General features: G+C 33.5%; 2 protein-coding genes across 3 annotated transcripts; one reads left to right on the forward strand and one right to left on the reverse strand.

The window, feature by feature from the left end:
* Positions 1–837: 837 nt before the first annotated feature.
* LOC140047404 (uncharacterized) lies at positions 838–8204 on the forward strand. The gene is made up of 7 exons (XM_072092420.1): positions 838–1020; positions 1609–1733; positions 2048–2505; positions 2838–3317; positions 3645–3829; positions 4127–4268; positions 4361–8204. Exons 1-7 carry the CDS (start codon positions 901–903, stop codon positions 6535–6537), a joined length of 3687 nt encoding a protein of 1228 aa, XP_071948521.1. The 5' UTR covers positions 838–900; the 3' UTR covers positions 6538–8204.
* Positions 8205–8296: 92 nt separating this feature from the next.
* Positions 8297–15665, reverse strand: LOC140047405 (suppressor of fused homolog). Of its 2 annotated transcripts, none has more exons than XM_072092422.1 (11): positions 15500–15665; positions 13662–13796; positions 13271–13407; positions 12969–13111; positions 12638–12723; positions 12325–12527; positions 11768–11888; positions 10800–10919; positions 10191–10329; positions 9799–9867; positions 8297–9586 (listed from the first exon to the last, which is right to left on the reverse strand). In XM_072092422.1, the coding sequence occupies exons 1-11, from the start codon at positions 15655–15657 to the stop codon at positions 9509–9511; spliced, it is 1389 nt and encodes a 462-aa protein (XP_071948523.1). In that variant the 5' UTR covers positions 15658–15665; the 3' UTR covers positions 8297–9508. The 2 variants fall into 2 exon arrangements, with proteins under 2 accessions (XP_071948523.1, XP_071948522.1); XM_072092421.1 differs by having other exon boundaries at positions 10191–10347.
* Positions 15666–15726: the final 61 nt, after the last annotated feature.

The raw sequence follows: 15726 nt of genomic DNA on the forward strand, positions 1-15726 counted from the left end.
TAATTTGAGGATGCGTTACATGGAAAACATCAATCAACAACGATGTCTAGGAACATTTATGAAGGCTTTGATGGTAATGACGATTATGACGTCATCATCAACACAACAAATATTATTAATCATTATAATCAAACGTGTGTTTCTTAATGACTCCATGTGTTGATATTATCCATAAAAGCTGAGACTCAAATAATATACCGAACAGATAAATATTTGAATAGAATCTTGCATAACACAGTCGGCACCTGCCCTCTTATTTTGAAACATGCATACGATCACTGTATTTTCAAGATTCCAATTTTCTAGGTGTTTGGTTTTGGTAATGGATGACGATGTGTAGGTGAAGAAAAGGTATGGGTTGATTTTTGCTTTTGATAAAATCATTGAAGACGGCGGAACGGAAGACGGGCCATGTTGCATAATAGAAAATCACCTACTTAAAAGACGGCACCGTGTTGCTAAATAATAGAAAATCACATACAGACTTGACCGTTCCAAGAAAAGGAACAACTGAATGTAGCAGGCCCATTTATAGGACGATAACGGTCGACGATAACTATATAAATATGCATTAATTTCACCTACATAAAACAAAAGAAATCGAAAAAGTTTTCATCTTAAAAATGATAGAATAATCAACAATCATATGATTCGTGACGGTCAATCAAATGACGTCATGATAGAGCACTATTAATATCGTGATTTACAACGATATCCTCCTTCTGTCCATCTATAGAGGGCGCCCAACATGTTTATTTCTCGATCGTATGAAACGTACACGGGGCCGGCCAAGAGGAGAGCAGAGAACCTGGCTGGCCGGCTGTAAAGGACCGACTGTTGCGCTGCTAGCTTAGCTAGCCTAGGGTAGGCCTACTATTTTTAATATAAAAACGTTGAAATATGGACGTTGCACCAGATGTAGCCGATCCTATTTTGGTAAATGATGTTCTTCAACAATTGAAGTCAGAAGGAACATTTGATCAATTTAGAAGAGATTGTTTGGGAGACGTTGACACGAAAGTAAGTTCTAGAATCCAGGGCAGGCAGGCAGGCAGGCCTCATGCATCGGCTTCCTACCCTAGCCTAACAACAATAGCGTAGGCCTAGCTAGTAGGGGCCTGGACAGGCACTAGCTAGGGGGCCTAGTCAGGCACTACCTAAGAGTCTAGGCTAGTCTACTACTAATTATGCCTATGTATGCATGGTAGGCCTACCCTAGACATGCTAGGATAGTAAAATACCAATTATACAACTGTGATTTATATGCCGTGTACAAATTAAATAGAGACCTACCTAGCTAGTGCATGCTATTAAAGAACGTTATTCGCAAAAAAAGGGAATCGTCTCCAGGCCAGGTGTGCTGATCTGGTAAGCGCTGCACTGCTGGCTTACGTTGGTCTCCGTGGAGGGCGTAATCCGAATTTTCTCAGTTTCCAGTTAAGCTTGAGGACAAAAATATATAAATACCTTTATTTACCTTACCAGATTACAATTAAAATATGTATGATTGATTATTTTAATTGAAAAATGTGTTAATATAATTGCACATAGCAATATGTGTATCTAAGTGTAATTAATACAATTAATTTAATTTTTGTTAATCTATAGCCTGCTTACCAGAATTTAAGACAACGTGTGGAAAGTTATGTATCAAACTTTTTGAGTGGAGTAACATGGAGTCCAACCATGAACAAGAACCATCTGAGGGACAGTCTGAGAAGACAGATTAACCAGTAGGTTTATCCTTAATACAGTATATGGATGTAGATATGTTGAACTCAGGTAGATGGGTTCAGCCATTGCCTTGATTTCTTCCATCATTCTATCTTGAGAATAGCATGTAACGAAAAACAGAAACCTCTTTATTTAAAGTATTGTTTACTTGTTTCTTACAGCTCTGGTTCTTGTCTACACCATCACTTTGTGAAACCCATGCTAAGCCACTGAAAATGACTACTTATTGGTGGTATTATGAAATATCGATGAAAATGAGAACGTTTTTTAACTTAACTTACACGATAATATATAATATGTTTTTATTTTCTAGATCAGAGATTCTTGCAATAGGAGTGGAGCGAGTAATAGAACAAGTTGTTGACCCTCAGATTCAGCATGTCTTCCGTCCAAAATTAGAAGAAGTGTTGCAAGGCATTCTCAAGGTTGACCTGGATCCATCTTCAGAAGTAGCCCCTCCCAGATCAATTGCAGCCAGTACTTCCAATCTGTTACCACCATTCACCAATCAAGGGCCAACAGATTCTCACCAATCAACATTTGTCAGTCAAGCACCTCCATTTACTGGACACGTTTCTGTCAGTACGCCACCACCACCAATCATGGTATCAGCATCGTCTCTTGCAACACCACCACCGTTACCATATGAGGCACCGCCACTTCCGAGCAATTCTCCACCACCGTTACCTGATGAGGCTCCACCACCACCTCTGCCAGATAGTATTGCTCCGCCACTTCCACCAGATGAACCACCAGCTCCAGGAACTCAAGGTCTGTGTAAAGCTTGTTTGACAAAAAAATGAGATGTCCCCAAATACGGTAGTAATGATATGACATCAGTATGTCCATATATGGGCACACCACATTTTTGGTCAAATAAAGTTTGATAGTGTAAACAGAGCTTACAAAATAATAAGCATTTATTACTTCAAACAATGGATATATCAGTAGTGACACTAACCACTAAGTGGTTTGACAAAAACATATTTTTAGTGCAACTAACACATGTTATCAGAGAGATTTACAAAACACGCAATTTTAGATTTGAAATTTTTATGTAAAATTTGTTTTTATGCACTTTTTTATTCGTTTAAAAAAAATAGATATGGATATAGATATTGAGATTCCAGAAACTTTAAAAGTTGAACAATCCGAATCTGAAGAACCTCGGAAGGCGGAATCGTTTAAATTTATGAAGAACCTTCTTCATAAAGCAACAGAAAAATTAAAATCTTTAGTTGGTGAAAAGAAAGAAGAAAATCAAACCGAAACAACAAAAGAAAAACAATTACACAATTTAGTTGTAGAAGAAGTAAAAGATATCAAACAATTACACAATTTAGTTGTAGAAGAAGTCAAAGATATCGAAGGAAAAATAGAGGATAGAACAGATGGAGATTTGGAATTGAAGGAGGAATTTGAGGATAAAGATGATGTTTGTGAAGATCAATTAACAGACATTACTGTCAGCTCGGTACATACCAGTGATTTATCATCATTTACAGAAGGCATTAGCTCATCTTCCAGCAGTAGTGATTTATCAGATTCAGAAGCCGACTTAGATGATGGTCTTAAGAAAGTTGGTATGTCAATGATATTTATAGCAGTACAAATTCTAATTAAAACATTTTGACAACTATTATAAGCCATATTTTTGCAGATTTATTGTGTGTAAAAGTAGAAAGTGTAAACAGTACTTTAGATCACAAGTTTCTCAAAAGGTGCATAAACGGAAAAATCAGCACTTACACAGCAGTAGGAATTTGTAATACAAATATGATATAACACAAATATTTGTATTTAATGAATGAGATACAGGTATTATCACCTGATAGTGGTGAAAATCTTTATTTCTGTTTATTATTCTGAACCCAAACAATAGTCTATTATAGTAAATTATTTATTTTAAGGTGGTGATGTGGAAATAGAAGAGGATCGGTCATCATCTAGGTCGTCCTCCACGGCAACAGACTTGGATAAGGGTTCGTCCAAGGGATCTGCCAAAAAATCTTCTAACCTGGCTCTGGCAATTAGTCGGTATCATAGTGATAGTGATGAAGATGTAGAAAAACGACAAGAAAGGAGAAGAAAAGCTGTAAGTAATTGGAGTAATCTATTCTCCTAATATTGTGCAAACAACTACTTATACATTGAATGATATTATTTCACCATTTCAAACTATTGTATAAAAATGAATCACATTTGCGGACTGCAATCCAGATCCGAAACCATAACCATTATTATCCTATCCAAGTCTGCATGAGAACGGTATCAGTATAAGGTATTAAGATCAGGATAACTATTTGTTCTTTTTGAACAGAATCTTGTCTATACATTTTAGGATGATTTATAATTTGATAAAATATTGTTTTAACATTTCCTGATTACCTAGGCTGTAGCAAGAGAAGAAAGAGCTGCTTTGAGACAGCAAGCAAGAGAAGAACATCAAAAGAAAATAGAACAAATGAAAGCTGAAAGATTGGTTAAGAAACGCAGAAAAGCATTACAGGACAAAAGTAGCACTTCTGATGAAGGTAAAATAAACTGGATCCATTTCTTTTAGATTGCACAATCCATTACCATATTTTCAATTATTTTCTAATACATTTTTTGTTTTTCTAATTAGAAGAATCTGAGGACAAACCCGAAAGACGAGATAAAAGGACACGTTCTATCCAACTAAAAGAACAAATGAAAGAGAAATTGTTAGAGAAAAAGAAAGAAAAAAAGAGGATGGCATACGCATCACTTTCTGATGAAACACTTTCTCCAAGAAAGAATGTAAAATCAAAGGAAACTCAAGTACACAGACTTGATTTAGTTGCTAGAAAATTGAGGAAACCACTTGTGAAGTTTCACCAACTACTCTGTGAAGAACTAACTGGAGAAGAACAAACAATTGCAAGTAATAAAAATTTTAGGGCACCAGAATTTAAGAAAATGCTAGCAAAAAAGGAGAAAGCTAAAAGAAAATTGGAAAAACAGCTTATAAGAATGTCAGAAGATGACAATGATGATCAGGTTGTAGAAGAACAAATGGATGTGATTGTTGACAGTAAAAATGAGCAAGTAAATGTTTCTAATGTCCAAGCAACTATTTATACTGTTTGTGAACCTGAAAAAGAGAATGTAAAAGGAGAACTGAAAATCCCTGATGTTGCATCCACTTCTAGTTATAGTTTGAAGGATAGTAGTTTCGGTGAAATTGATTCTCAAACAACAGCAGATACTACAGTAGTTAGTAATATTAAAGACACCATCCAGAAAAGTGCTGACAACATTTCAACAGAGATCCATAAAGATAGAATACAGGAAGGTCTGAATGTGGAAATTGCATCAAAGGAAACTGATTGTATTGAAGTTCCAGAAACTGAAATTAACAAACAGCAAAGTGATATTGCAATAACTGAAAAAACTTCAATGGATGATAACCAGACAAATGTTGGAATTTCTACAGACAACTTGAAAGAAAAATCGAAAAATATTGATGACTTTGTAGTAGATGAAAGCATTGTCAAAGAGATGCCACAAACTAGTGAGGTTTCAGTTACTGATATAAAAGCACTAGAAGTACCTATGAATATTTGTGGTGTTGTGGAAAGCACACCAATCGATGTAAAAGAAGGTGAATATGTTGCGACGGAAGGTAATAGTATGGAAAAGGAATCACCAAAGGTTGATGTAATTACTGATCATGATTCAAATGTTGATTCTCTGAACACTGATGAGGAATCCCATACGTCATGTTTAGATAAAATAGAGGATGGTAATCAATCTGATGTACAGAAAGAGCAGACCATCACACCAGAGGATTCTACACATTTACATGTAGATGAAGACATGCCATCAAATATAGAATTGCAGGAATTTGAAAAGGATGATGCATCAGTAGAAAATCCTCCAACACCAACTCAAGATGAACCTTTAGCTTTAGAAGAGATTGCAGAAGTTGAACCAGCGGCAATCCCAATCTACAGTCTATCCCCTGTTGCCTATCAGGGACCAAAGATTGGTAGTCTGTTTAAAGTTATTAAAGACACTGAAGTATCTGCAGGACCAGAAGAAAGTAGTGCAAGTTCTCCTCTTTCTGCTATATCATCTGGAGACCTTAGTGCAGATGAGGGAGAGAAAGTACTAGAAGAAGAGGAACCAGATGACGAACCAGATGACGAACCAGATGAAGAGGGTGAGATAAAAGAGGGAGCAGAAAGCGTTACTGAGGAGAAACCAAGTGAGGAATTAAAGACCGGTGGACGGTATGGAATGAGGTGCAGAAGAAAGATACATTCACCAAGATACTCTAATGATGAGTATCTCTTATATGGTTTCAAGAAAACAAGGTCATCTGGAAGCACAGAAGATAAAACGGGCAAGGAAGCAAAGTCAAGCACCAAAACAAAAGATCGTACAACAAGGAAATCCACACGCACAGAAAGCTCAGCTGCTAAAGAAGAAGGTGAAGTAGATGAACAACCTGAACCTAAGAAAAGGCGTAAAGCAGCCACAGAAGATAATTCTTCAATCATGTCTGGTCGAAGACAGCGGCAAGTTCCAAGACGATACTCGCCAAGTGAATCGGTAACTGGCCGCAGAGCCCAGTCCCCAACTAGTACGGGGCATACCTCTAGCAGATATATAGAACAAGCTTATAGTGAACGAAAGACAAAAAAACTATCATCGCCGCCCCCTCCACAGCGAGAAACGGGCAGAAATAGAAAGGGTTCTACACCACCTAGAAGAGGCTTGAGAAGGCCTTCTGGAGATCGTTCAGAGAGCCAACAACAGGGTAAACGAAGAAGGTAATTGAAATGCTATACAAATATTCTTCTTTACGTGGCATGGCCAAATAGATGGTATTATAGTATCTTATTTAATATCATCATTATTTATTGAACAATAAATTCAGACTAACATACAGCAGTGAATGTGGATCTTGGACCATTTTTTGATAGACTATAAATCTTCTAGTGTTGTGAATGACCACAGATTTTCTATGGTCACTAGAAATCGAGACTCTTCACTACATCCCTATATTTATTTTATAACTCAGTGCTTATGATATATCAAGTAGTTTTAATGCCACTTATAAAAAGACTCAATGGAGAACATACAGACAACATTGGCAGGCAAAAAAAAGCTTTCTTTAAAATGTTAATGGTTCTCAAAGGATTTGGTTAACTGTACCACACTAAAAATGATGGTTCCAAATTTATCAAAAGTTTTCAAGTAAAGTATGACCTTGATACATACCTTGATTTACATTTCTGTTGAAGGCCATATAGTATTCCTATTTTATTATCAGGATAACTGTCATTGTGTGAAAACACATTTAGTATTAAGAATTGTTTTTATCTGCAGAAAAACAAAATTATGTCAATGCATACAATGAATTCTTTTACATTTTGGTTTTTTACTTTTAAATTATTTTTTAACTAAAAAATAAAACACTTTTTTTAATGCATTTTATATTATTTTTATTACATATTTTTAATAGCTGTACAAATTCACTGGCATTGATTGCTAAGCATGCATTTTACTGTGTTTCTTTTGGACGGATTTAATAAAGCTCTATAAATCTAAATATAAAAATATGTCAAACATGTGAATAACTTAACTGTGAAAAAAAATATTTGGATGGAATATCAAGCTATTACTGTTTATCTTCACAAACATTCCAATAGGAACCAATGTACTGAGGATGCATATACACACACTATGTGCATTGACACAATTATGTATTCACTGATATTTTTCTATTCAAGCTGAGTTGTATGTCTATTACAAAATACTATTATTTATATACATGAGTTAAATTAAGTAATAAAAATAAATATTTAAATTTATTAGGCGAGGTATGTACTGAAAACCAATACTAATCACTTTTGTGAAGCCTAGTTTACAACCTTTTGTTTGCATACAAGAAGTTGCCCCAAGTATATAGCAAAACAGTTTTCTGTTAGGAATAGATCAATTGCACCTTATATCAAGATATACAAGATGTTTTTTAAGAAAAATCTAAAAATGGTACTGTAGTCAATGAGAGGAATAACTTTCAAATATGACTTTCATTTAGTCCAGATTCAATTCAATATTGATGTGAAAAGATTAATATTGTGGCACACATGGTTTGTCATATTCAGGGTCGAATCCAGGGTTTTGTAAATGGAGAGCGCCGACATAAAATATCCAACCGCTACCCACTATATCCACCCCTGATTCTTAAGAAATGATAACAACTAGAGACTTGGGGTAAGTCTACAGGTATGTGTGAAAACCAGACATTTTCATCGAGTTGTTACACTGAACTGCTATGCTACGATTTATATACAGTACACAGTAATATATATATTTACAGTTTTTTTACACACATTTGTTTAAAAACACTTGCTAAATATTAAATTTTAACTTTGTTTTATCTCCATTACAATCAAAATATAACTTAAATGCATTTTGTTGTACTGTACTGTATTCCATTAAAAAAAAAATAATTCTTTTGAATTACAATCTCTAATTTCTCAAATATTATGTTACTGGCTGTAACTTATTAGCTTAAATTCTATTTTATACAGATTTACAAAATTAAAGACCTAAAGTTATAATCACACTGGGATTTTTTTTTTTTTGTAAAATTTATCAACTAAATACTGTAATAAGTTTCTCCATAATAACTAACATACGAATAATCCAGTAAAGTTCCACGGACTGGAAGACTTACCGAGTCACACAGTAAGTTCATTCATTAAGATTTTCACAAAAAATCTAGTGCGAACACTTTCACTCAATGCTCACTGGAATGCTTTTTTCTTCTCATAGGTAAGTCTAACCACGACTCAAAGAGTTAATTTTATGAGGTCTCTAAAGCTCTATCTACACTATCAAACTGTATGTGATATGCTCATATATGAACCTGATGATGTCATATTCAAATAAATCTTACTACCATATTTGGGCACATCAAACATTTTGATAGTGTTGACAGAGCTTAAGATTTGTAAGTCCAGTGTGATTTTTAGTGTACAAAATTATATAAAATACAGTATATAAAAAAGCACACACCAAATAGTGTTAACATGAACACACTCCTACTGTATATGTTGCCATCTGTTAAATTAAATGGTGTATTTGGTAAATTTGGTCTATTGCAGATAATTTATGTAAAGGTGGTTTTTATTAGACGGAAAAGGGAGTGTATCTACCAATGTGTTACTGTTTAGAATGTGTATAAATGTTACCGTTATTTGGGAGTTTGTATGTATATATATATATATATGTATGTGTTACTGGTATTAGTAGAGAATGTAGTAGAGATGTTTATTAATGTCTTGCTGTTAGTAGAGGATGTTTATCAATGTCATTGGTAGAGGATGTTTATCAATGTCATTGGTAGAGGATGTTTATCAATGTCATTGGTAGAGGATGTCTATCAATGTCATTGGTAGAGGATGTTTATCAATGTCATTGGTAGAGGATGTTTATCAATGTCATTGGTAGAGGATTTATATCGATGTGTTACTATTTGAAGTGTGTGTTTTAATTATTAGAGTACACATATAAATTACATTTAATATTAGAATGTGTGTATCCATCATTGAGGATTGGTGTATGAATATGATATCATTGTTGAAGAGTGTGTTTCGTTGAGTTATTGTTGTTGGAGAATGTGTATTGTTACTGTCCAATACACCCCTACAGACTTTTGAGATGGGATATATGTTGTTGCCATATATGTAAGAAATCTATACAATGTAGACTAAATAGGAGACATTTTTTTGTTTCAGCTTAGAGCTTCTTCTGAAAGAATTGAAATGTGTAGACCTCTTTCTGGCCAGTGATATTCCTTTGGTAATTCAACCTGCAATTAATAATACATTTTATAAAATAGCATTACAACAGGGCTTAAAAGATGCTTGATTTAACATATTTATTTGAGATCTATTTGTTATACAATATTTTCATATAAATATATAAATACAGTTACTATATAACTACTACTCTTCTGAATGCATAACATTATTGCCATTTTTGGTAAAACAACATCTTTTTTATACATCTTCATATACTTACTGGAGGATCTTTCCCAAGCTCTGCCAAATCTTTAATGAGTTGTTCAACAAATATATCATCAAAAAGAACCTAAAAGTGAAGGAAATACTACATTGAAATTTTAATAATGTACAACTCTTACTTAAACATAAAATTAAATATATTAGTAAATAAAAAAAAAATATTTTAACAAATTAGTTCAATTAAGTTAGTTGGGTTGGCCTATATATGAGGGTTGTGGTTTTGCTTACAACCACATGTCCCATCAATCATATTCAGCCTCTACCCTAAATCAAAATGTCTTTTCTAGATTTTTCATCATCTTATTCACCTACTGGAATAATGGAAATAACTTATAATCTTCTTACCAAATCTGTTTACATTTGCAAAATAATTTAAAATAATTGTTTTACCTGTAGCCACGGCCCTTTCGCAGCGTACACAGTTGTCTCATCAACAAACGCGCCCTCCACCCGCGACGAAACCAATGTAATGGCAATGTCCCCTCCAACGCCTTTAAATGTAAAATGACGTCCATGTTTTATACGTCCTCTGAAACAAAAACCGTGCCTTAAAACGATAAATTCAATGGAATTATACCTATAACGCACTGTTTTAAAAAACATGTTCCCACTGGATAAAAAAATGACAGCAAGCACAATGTCAATTATGAACAATGTCTATTCATTAACAAAAAAACGAATAATTACGTTTTCTTCTATCATTTTTGTTCTCTCTCTGAACAATTTGTAATAACATTGTTTTTTTTAGTGGAAAATACACCTAAAGTATGTCCTATTTGTTTTCTACTATAATATAATATAAATAATACGATAAGTAAATGAGTAGTTGAAATAATGGTATATCATTACCAATCACAGTAAACCTACATATCATCTGGTAAAAAACAAGATAGAATTGATTTGAATTCTGATCAATTCAATTCAAAATACATATAATAACTCTAAAGAAAATACAATAAAGCAACAACTTAAATCCTGAGATACAGTAGGAGTAGTTACCTGATAGCAAGTGGTAGCAATGAGCCCGCTTCATAGTTAAACTTGAGGTGAATTTGCTCAAATGTTCTGCGCGTGTCCATATCTGATATGGCAGGTACAGTGTGAGCTGGAAGATTAATGCTATGATAGAAAAAAAAACACATTAAATTAAAAACAATATGGAATTAACAAAAAATCATATAATATAATATCGAATACTTTTGAGTTTGAGTTAAACATGAATTAGTAACTTAATATTTTGTGTTAGTGCTCTCACTAATAGATTACAAAAATAAAAAACTACATTTCAATACTGGAGATTCAACCTATCTAAGATGAGAGACATTGTCTGTCCTAGATAATAATAATAATAATAATTTATTTTTATTATTTTAGTCACTAGAATACGCAGGTTTTGTGGACACCATGAAACACTATGAGAATTACGCTGATTACTCTGCATTGTGGGACTATGTTTCCATACGTGTTTGATAAAAAAAAAATGACTGTGGTAATAATGTTCAGTGCTTAGAGGTTTCACAACATTAGGCGCTATATAAAATCCAGGATATTATTATTAACAGAATGTTGATTAGATTCAACAGCTCTATATCATGAAATAATGACGTGTGCCACAAAGTGAGAGAGAAGGATAAAACACTGTCTCACTAGAAGACATCACAAAACATAAACATTTTGATTTAGGTTTGCACGACTGCATTAAAGCTAGAAAATTGAGCGCTTAGAGGTTTCACAACATTAAGCGTTATTTAAATCAAGGATATTATTATTAACAGAATGTTGATTAGATTCAACAGCTCTAGTCTAATCATGAAATAAAGATCGTGTGCCACAAAGTGAGAGAGAAGGATAAAACCGTTTCTCACTAAAATACATGGAGAGCATCAAACATTTTCATTTAGATTTGTAATATTTGCACTGTATTAAAGCTAGGAAATTTAGGTATAGATTAATAATCATCTCCTTACCCTTCTCGTTCATGTTTGAATCCTGAGTTGTGTTCAATTTCTTGTTTTGCTTGAATGGGTGGAAGAGGACATTTCTCAGATGCTAAGCCTATCTTCAATGCTGTCTTGATCTGCTCAGATTCTGCATATAAATAAATTCCTTAACACGATTATATTAAATAAATGATATTTATCAATTAATTCAAAATAATTAAGAGATAGCGGAATTTCCTTTGAAGGAGATCACAACAGGGTACCTAACTGAATAATAAAACAAAAGAATGCAAGGAAAGGCTTCTTCTTTTATTGTTCTTTGATAACTGTGAATATCTTAAACAAAGTATTTACATCATGTTTTGTTTTGAATACAATATAAATTACATATACTGTTATGTGTTGAAATTCTTTTTTAAACATTTGTCTGTTTTTCCAGTTATTTTTTTCCCTAAAATAAGGGTTCCTTATTTTTTTTAGGTGAAATTCCAAAATCAAATATCCCACAGAAACTGCACTGCAGACTACTAATGATTGAGAATGAATATACAAATTATAACTTTAAAAAACAATACAACACTTACGTAATTTAGTGATCCTTGGGGATGAAGGTTCCAAGTCAGATGATTCACCTCTTGGGCAATCCCATAAGCACTTAGCACTGACCCCACTAAGATTTGACCCCTCATTGTTAATGCCTCTTTCAACCTGCTCCTGCAGTTGAGGATCTAACTCAAATATAGTTTCACCTCTTCTCATATCTGTCACAAGCCATATACCACCAGCTCTGAGTGACAAAATGTTTGGTCGATTCAAATTTTAAAAACATTATTTTACTTATTTTTCTAGACAACCATTGACAAAAATTGAAATAAACTGTACATTAGAAATACTTACAATGGTATTGTTCTTAAAAGTTCAATGACAGCCGGACCATTCCATCTCTGTGCTGCTTGCAATTCTTCATTACATACTCCAGTAATCTGAAACACATTGTTTTTATCATTTAAAATGTGACAGAAGACATTTCAAAAGAATTATTTTATGATATTTGGAAGGGGCGATGACTATTGTAATGTAAAATTAAAGTTGTGAAAATACTTTTCACCATCTATTTTTACCTGTACACTTTTATTTAAATTGCTTAAACATGACAGCAGACATTTCAAAATAAAATAATTTTTTTAAATGGTATTTGGAAATACATATTTTCCCTATCTCTTTTTACCTGTACAAAGTTGACGAAGCCCAAGGGTGTAGAGATGGATGGAAGCTGAGGGTCCTCTGTCATCAGCATGTGCTGTATTCTAGACTCACTGTTGTCTAGTGGATTATGCCATGATACATGGTCTCCACTGCATAATGTATTTTCTAGGAATGAGAAAAGAACATTATTGAGGAATGACTATCATATGGCCTAATGGTAGATACAGTGTCGATAAACACAACATCCATAAAATAAACATTCAGTAAACTTATTTGTCTATGTTCATTTTTTATTTTCTTCATAGACTTTTCTCTTTAACTGACCTGATTGGAAAACATAACGTGCTAAACTTTGCATGAGTTCTGCCGGCCAGGTTGGTGGCGCTGTTTCTGTTGGTTCTTTCTTTAATCGGAATGTTAGCTCAAATCCAAATCCGCTTGGTCCTTCTGGTCCTGTGTATCTTAATTTAAGAATGAATGTTTAAACATTAATTATACACCTCCTATTAATAAATGATCAAATCTATGATAACCAACAACTCAAAACTAATATAACATACTCCAAGTAGACATCACTCATTGCATTGGGTCAGGATTCAATACCTATGTCGGTTTATCCAGGTAAGTAGGCACGGAATAGATTCAATATTTTTACAATAATTTTATCACAAATTAACAACACCATAGAATTCTTCACTCTATTATATAGACTTACTCATGTACTCTACCATCTCCATGAAGGTCTGACATACCAAAGCTGACGTAGTGCCAATGAGGCGGTATTCCTTTATCTTCATCTCCATCATTCCTATACATACTGATATAGTCAAGAGGGTCTGGTCCATTTAACCTGAATAGAAAAAGTAAATTATGAATATCTATTAAATCTAAGTTTAGGTTACAGGCAGCAGTACCATATAGGATCTGTTACAAAAGGCTACATGGAAACAAGATTGCACTTAGGTTTAGTTGGTTGTGAAAATTCTGTGTCAGTATAGCTATGAAAACCGGTCAGTCTAATTACCGAAAACAACCGAAAATAACCGAAAACAACCATAAACAACCGAAAACAACCACAAACAACCGAAAACAACCATAAACAACCAAAAACAACCATAAACAACCGAAAACGAACCGAAAACAAACCGAAAACAACATAAAATAATCTAAATACCGAAAACAAATTTGTATAATATTTTTTAAATGTCGCCCTCTATTGATGGGTGTTTCTAAATCTAAGACCATAACAGAGACAAAAAACCGCGCGCGCAAAAGCCAAGGAAGACCCTACGATGACAGTGTGCACAAAATACAACTAAAAATCGTACAATCAATCAATTGATAACATCGCATTTACTTACAGAATCTATAAAAATATTTTAATTTTAGTCTTTCGATTTTTGATCCAGAAACCAGCGCATTACTCCTTACAATAATTATGAATATTATAATCCATAGTATAGAAAGTAAATTGACTATGGTTAATCATGATCAATTTAATTATAGATTTTCAAAGATAAATTATACAAAGATACTAGGGACTATAAAGTATACTTAAAAGAAGCTCACTATAAAGGATTCACAATAAAATCTATTCAGTAAAATTACTGTAGTCGAGTAAATAACGTTTTTATCCTTAATCGCTTCAGTATTCACTTAAGTGACGAAACCGGGGACGAAAACGCAAAGTTAGGTAAAATCATGCTTTGTTTTTGAAAAGACTAAAAACGAAATGTGTTTATAGATTTTGTAAGTAAATGTAGTCTACGGTGTATTTCATTGAATTTGTACGATTTTTAGTTGTATTTTGTGCACACTACCATTTCGTAGGGTCTTCCATGATTTTTGCGCCTCTGTGTATGGTCTTAGCTTTAGAAACACCCATCAATAGAGGGCGACATTAAAAAAAATATTATACAAAATTTGTTTTCGGTATTTAGATTTTTTAAATTTTGTTTTCGGTTTGTTTTCGGTTTGTTTTCGGTTGTTTACGGTTGTTTTCGGTTGTTTATGGTTGTTTTCGGTTGTTTTCGGTTATTTTCGGTTGTTTTCGGTAATTAGACTGACCCATGAAAACCGTGATTTGGCCTATGGGAAGCCCGAATCCTTCAGATATTTTTACCGGATATAACATAAAATATTGAATTGAACAAATAATAATTGTTAATTTAACCGACTTGTTGAAGTTGTTGGCTTACAAATTATGATAGGATTCTCATTTAATATTATTATTTATTTTGGAAAGCAGATACATTTTACAAAATATGGTAAATAGGCTATTTACTAGAATAGAGTAGAGGCCTACCTATACTTTTTAGTACTGTAATACTAAGAACACATTAAAACCACAATTGTTTTTTGTAAATATCAACTTTCAAAAAACGACTGGATAAATATTGGCATGATGAAAGGGTTTAAAAGGCTTAGCCTAGAAACCACCCTTTAAATCGTTAAGTGGAGCTAGGCCCTCTTTCTACAATGTTTATCGGTCAATTCGCCAATCGCTTCATGCTTTCTTGACACTCTCTTAGTCTTATGGCCTACAATATTTACCAATATTTCACCACAGCTGTGACTTGAAGAGGGTTTATTTGATCAGGATATACTTTTCGACATGCTGAGTACACAACTTCAAGACCAATAGGTATGACAGACGGATTATTCTGATCATTCCTTCTAGAATTCGGATGTTGAACAACTTGGTCGCCCATTATTGCTGCTGTTGAGTACTCGAACTAAAAACAATGCTGTTCTACGCAACAAACTTAACCCCCCTGAGT

This window comes from Antedon mediterranea, chromosome 4 (genome assembly GCF_964355755.1).
Source record: "Antedon mediterranea chromosome 4, ecAntMedi1.1, whole genome shotgun sequence".
Lineage (NCBI taxonomy): Eukaryota > Metazoa > Echinodermata > Crinoidea > Comatulida > Antedonidae > Antedon > Antedon mediterranea.

Excerpts from the sequence above, each read along its gene's own strand:
- LOC140047404 (XM_072092420.1), top strand. The coding sequence starts at position 901 with ATGGACGTTGCACCAGATGTAGCCGATCCTATTTTGGTAAATGATGTT. Across the intron at positions 3,830-4,126 it reads AAGAAAGGAGAAGAAAAGCT|GCTGTAGCAAGAGAAGAAAG; the intron begins GTAAGTAATTGG and ends CTGATTACCTAG. Across the intron at positions 4,269-4,360 it reads AAGTAGCACTTCTGATGAAG|AAGAATCTGAGGACAAACCC; the intron begins GTAAAATAAACT and ends TTTTCTAATTAG.
- LOC140047405 (XM_072092421.1), bottom strand. The coding sequence starts at position 15,657 with ATGGGCGACCAAGTTGTTCAACATCCGAATTCTAGAAGGAATGATCAG. Across the intron at positions 13,112-13,270 it reads ACGTTATGTTTTCCAATCAG|AAAATACATTATGCAGTGGA; the intron begins GTCAGTTAAAGA and ends TCTCATTCCTAG. Across the intron at positions 9,587-9,798 it reads AGCTTGGGAAAGATCCTCCA|GTTGAATTACCAAAGGAATA; the intron begins GTAAGTATATGA and ends TATTAATTGCAG.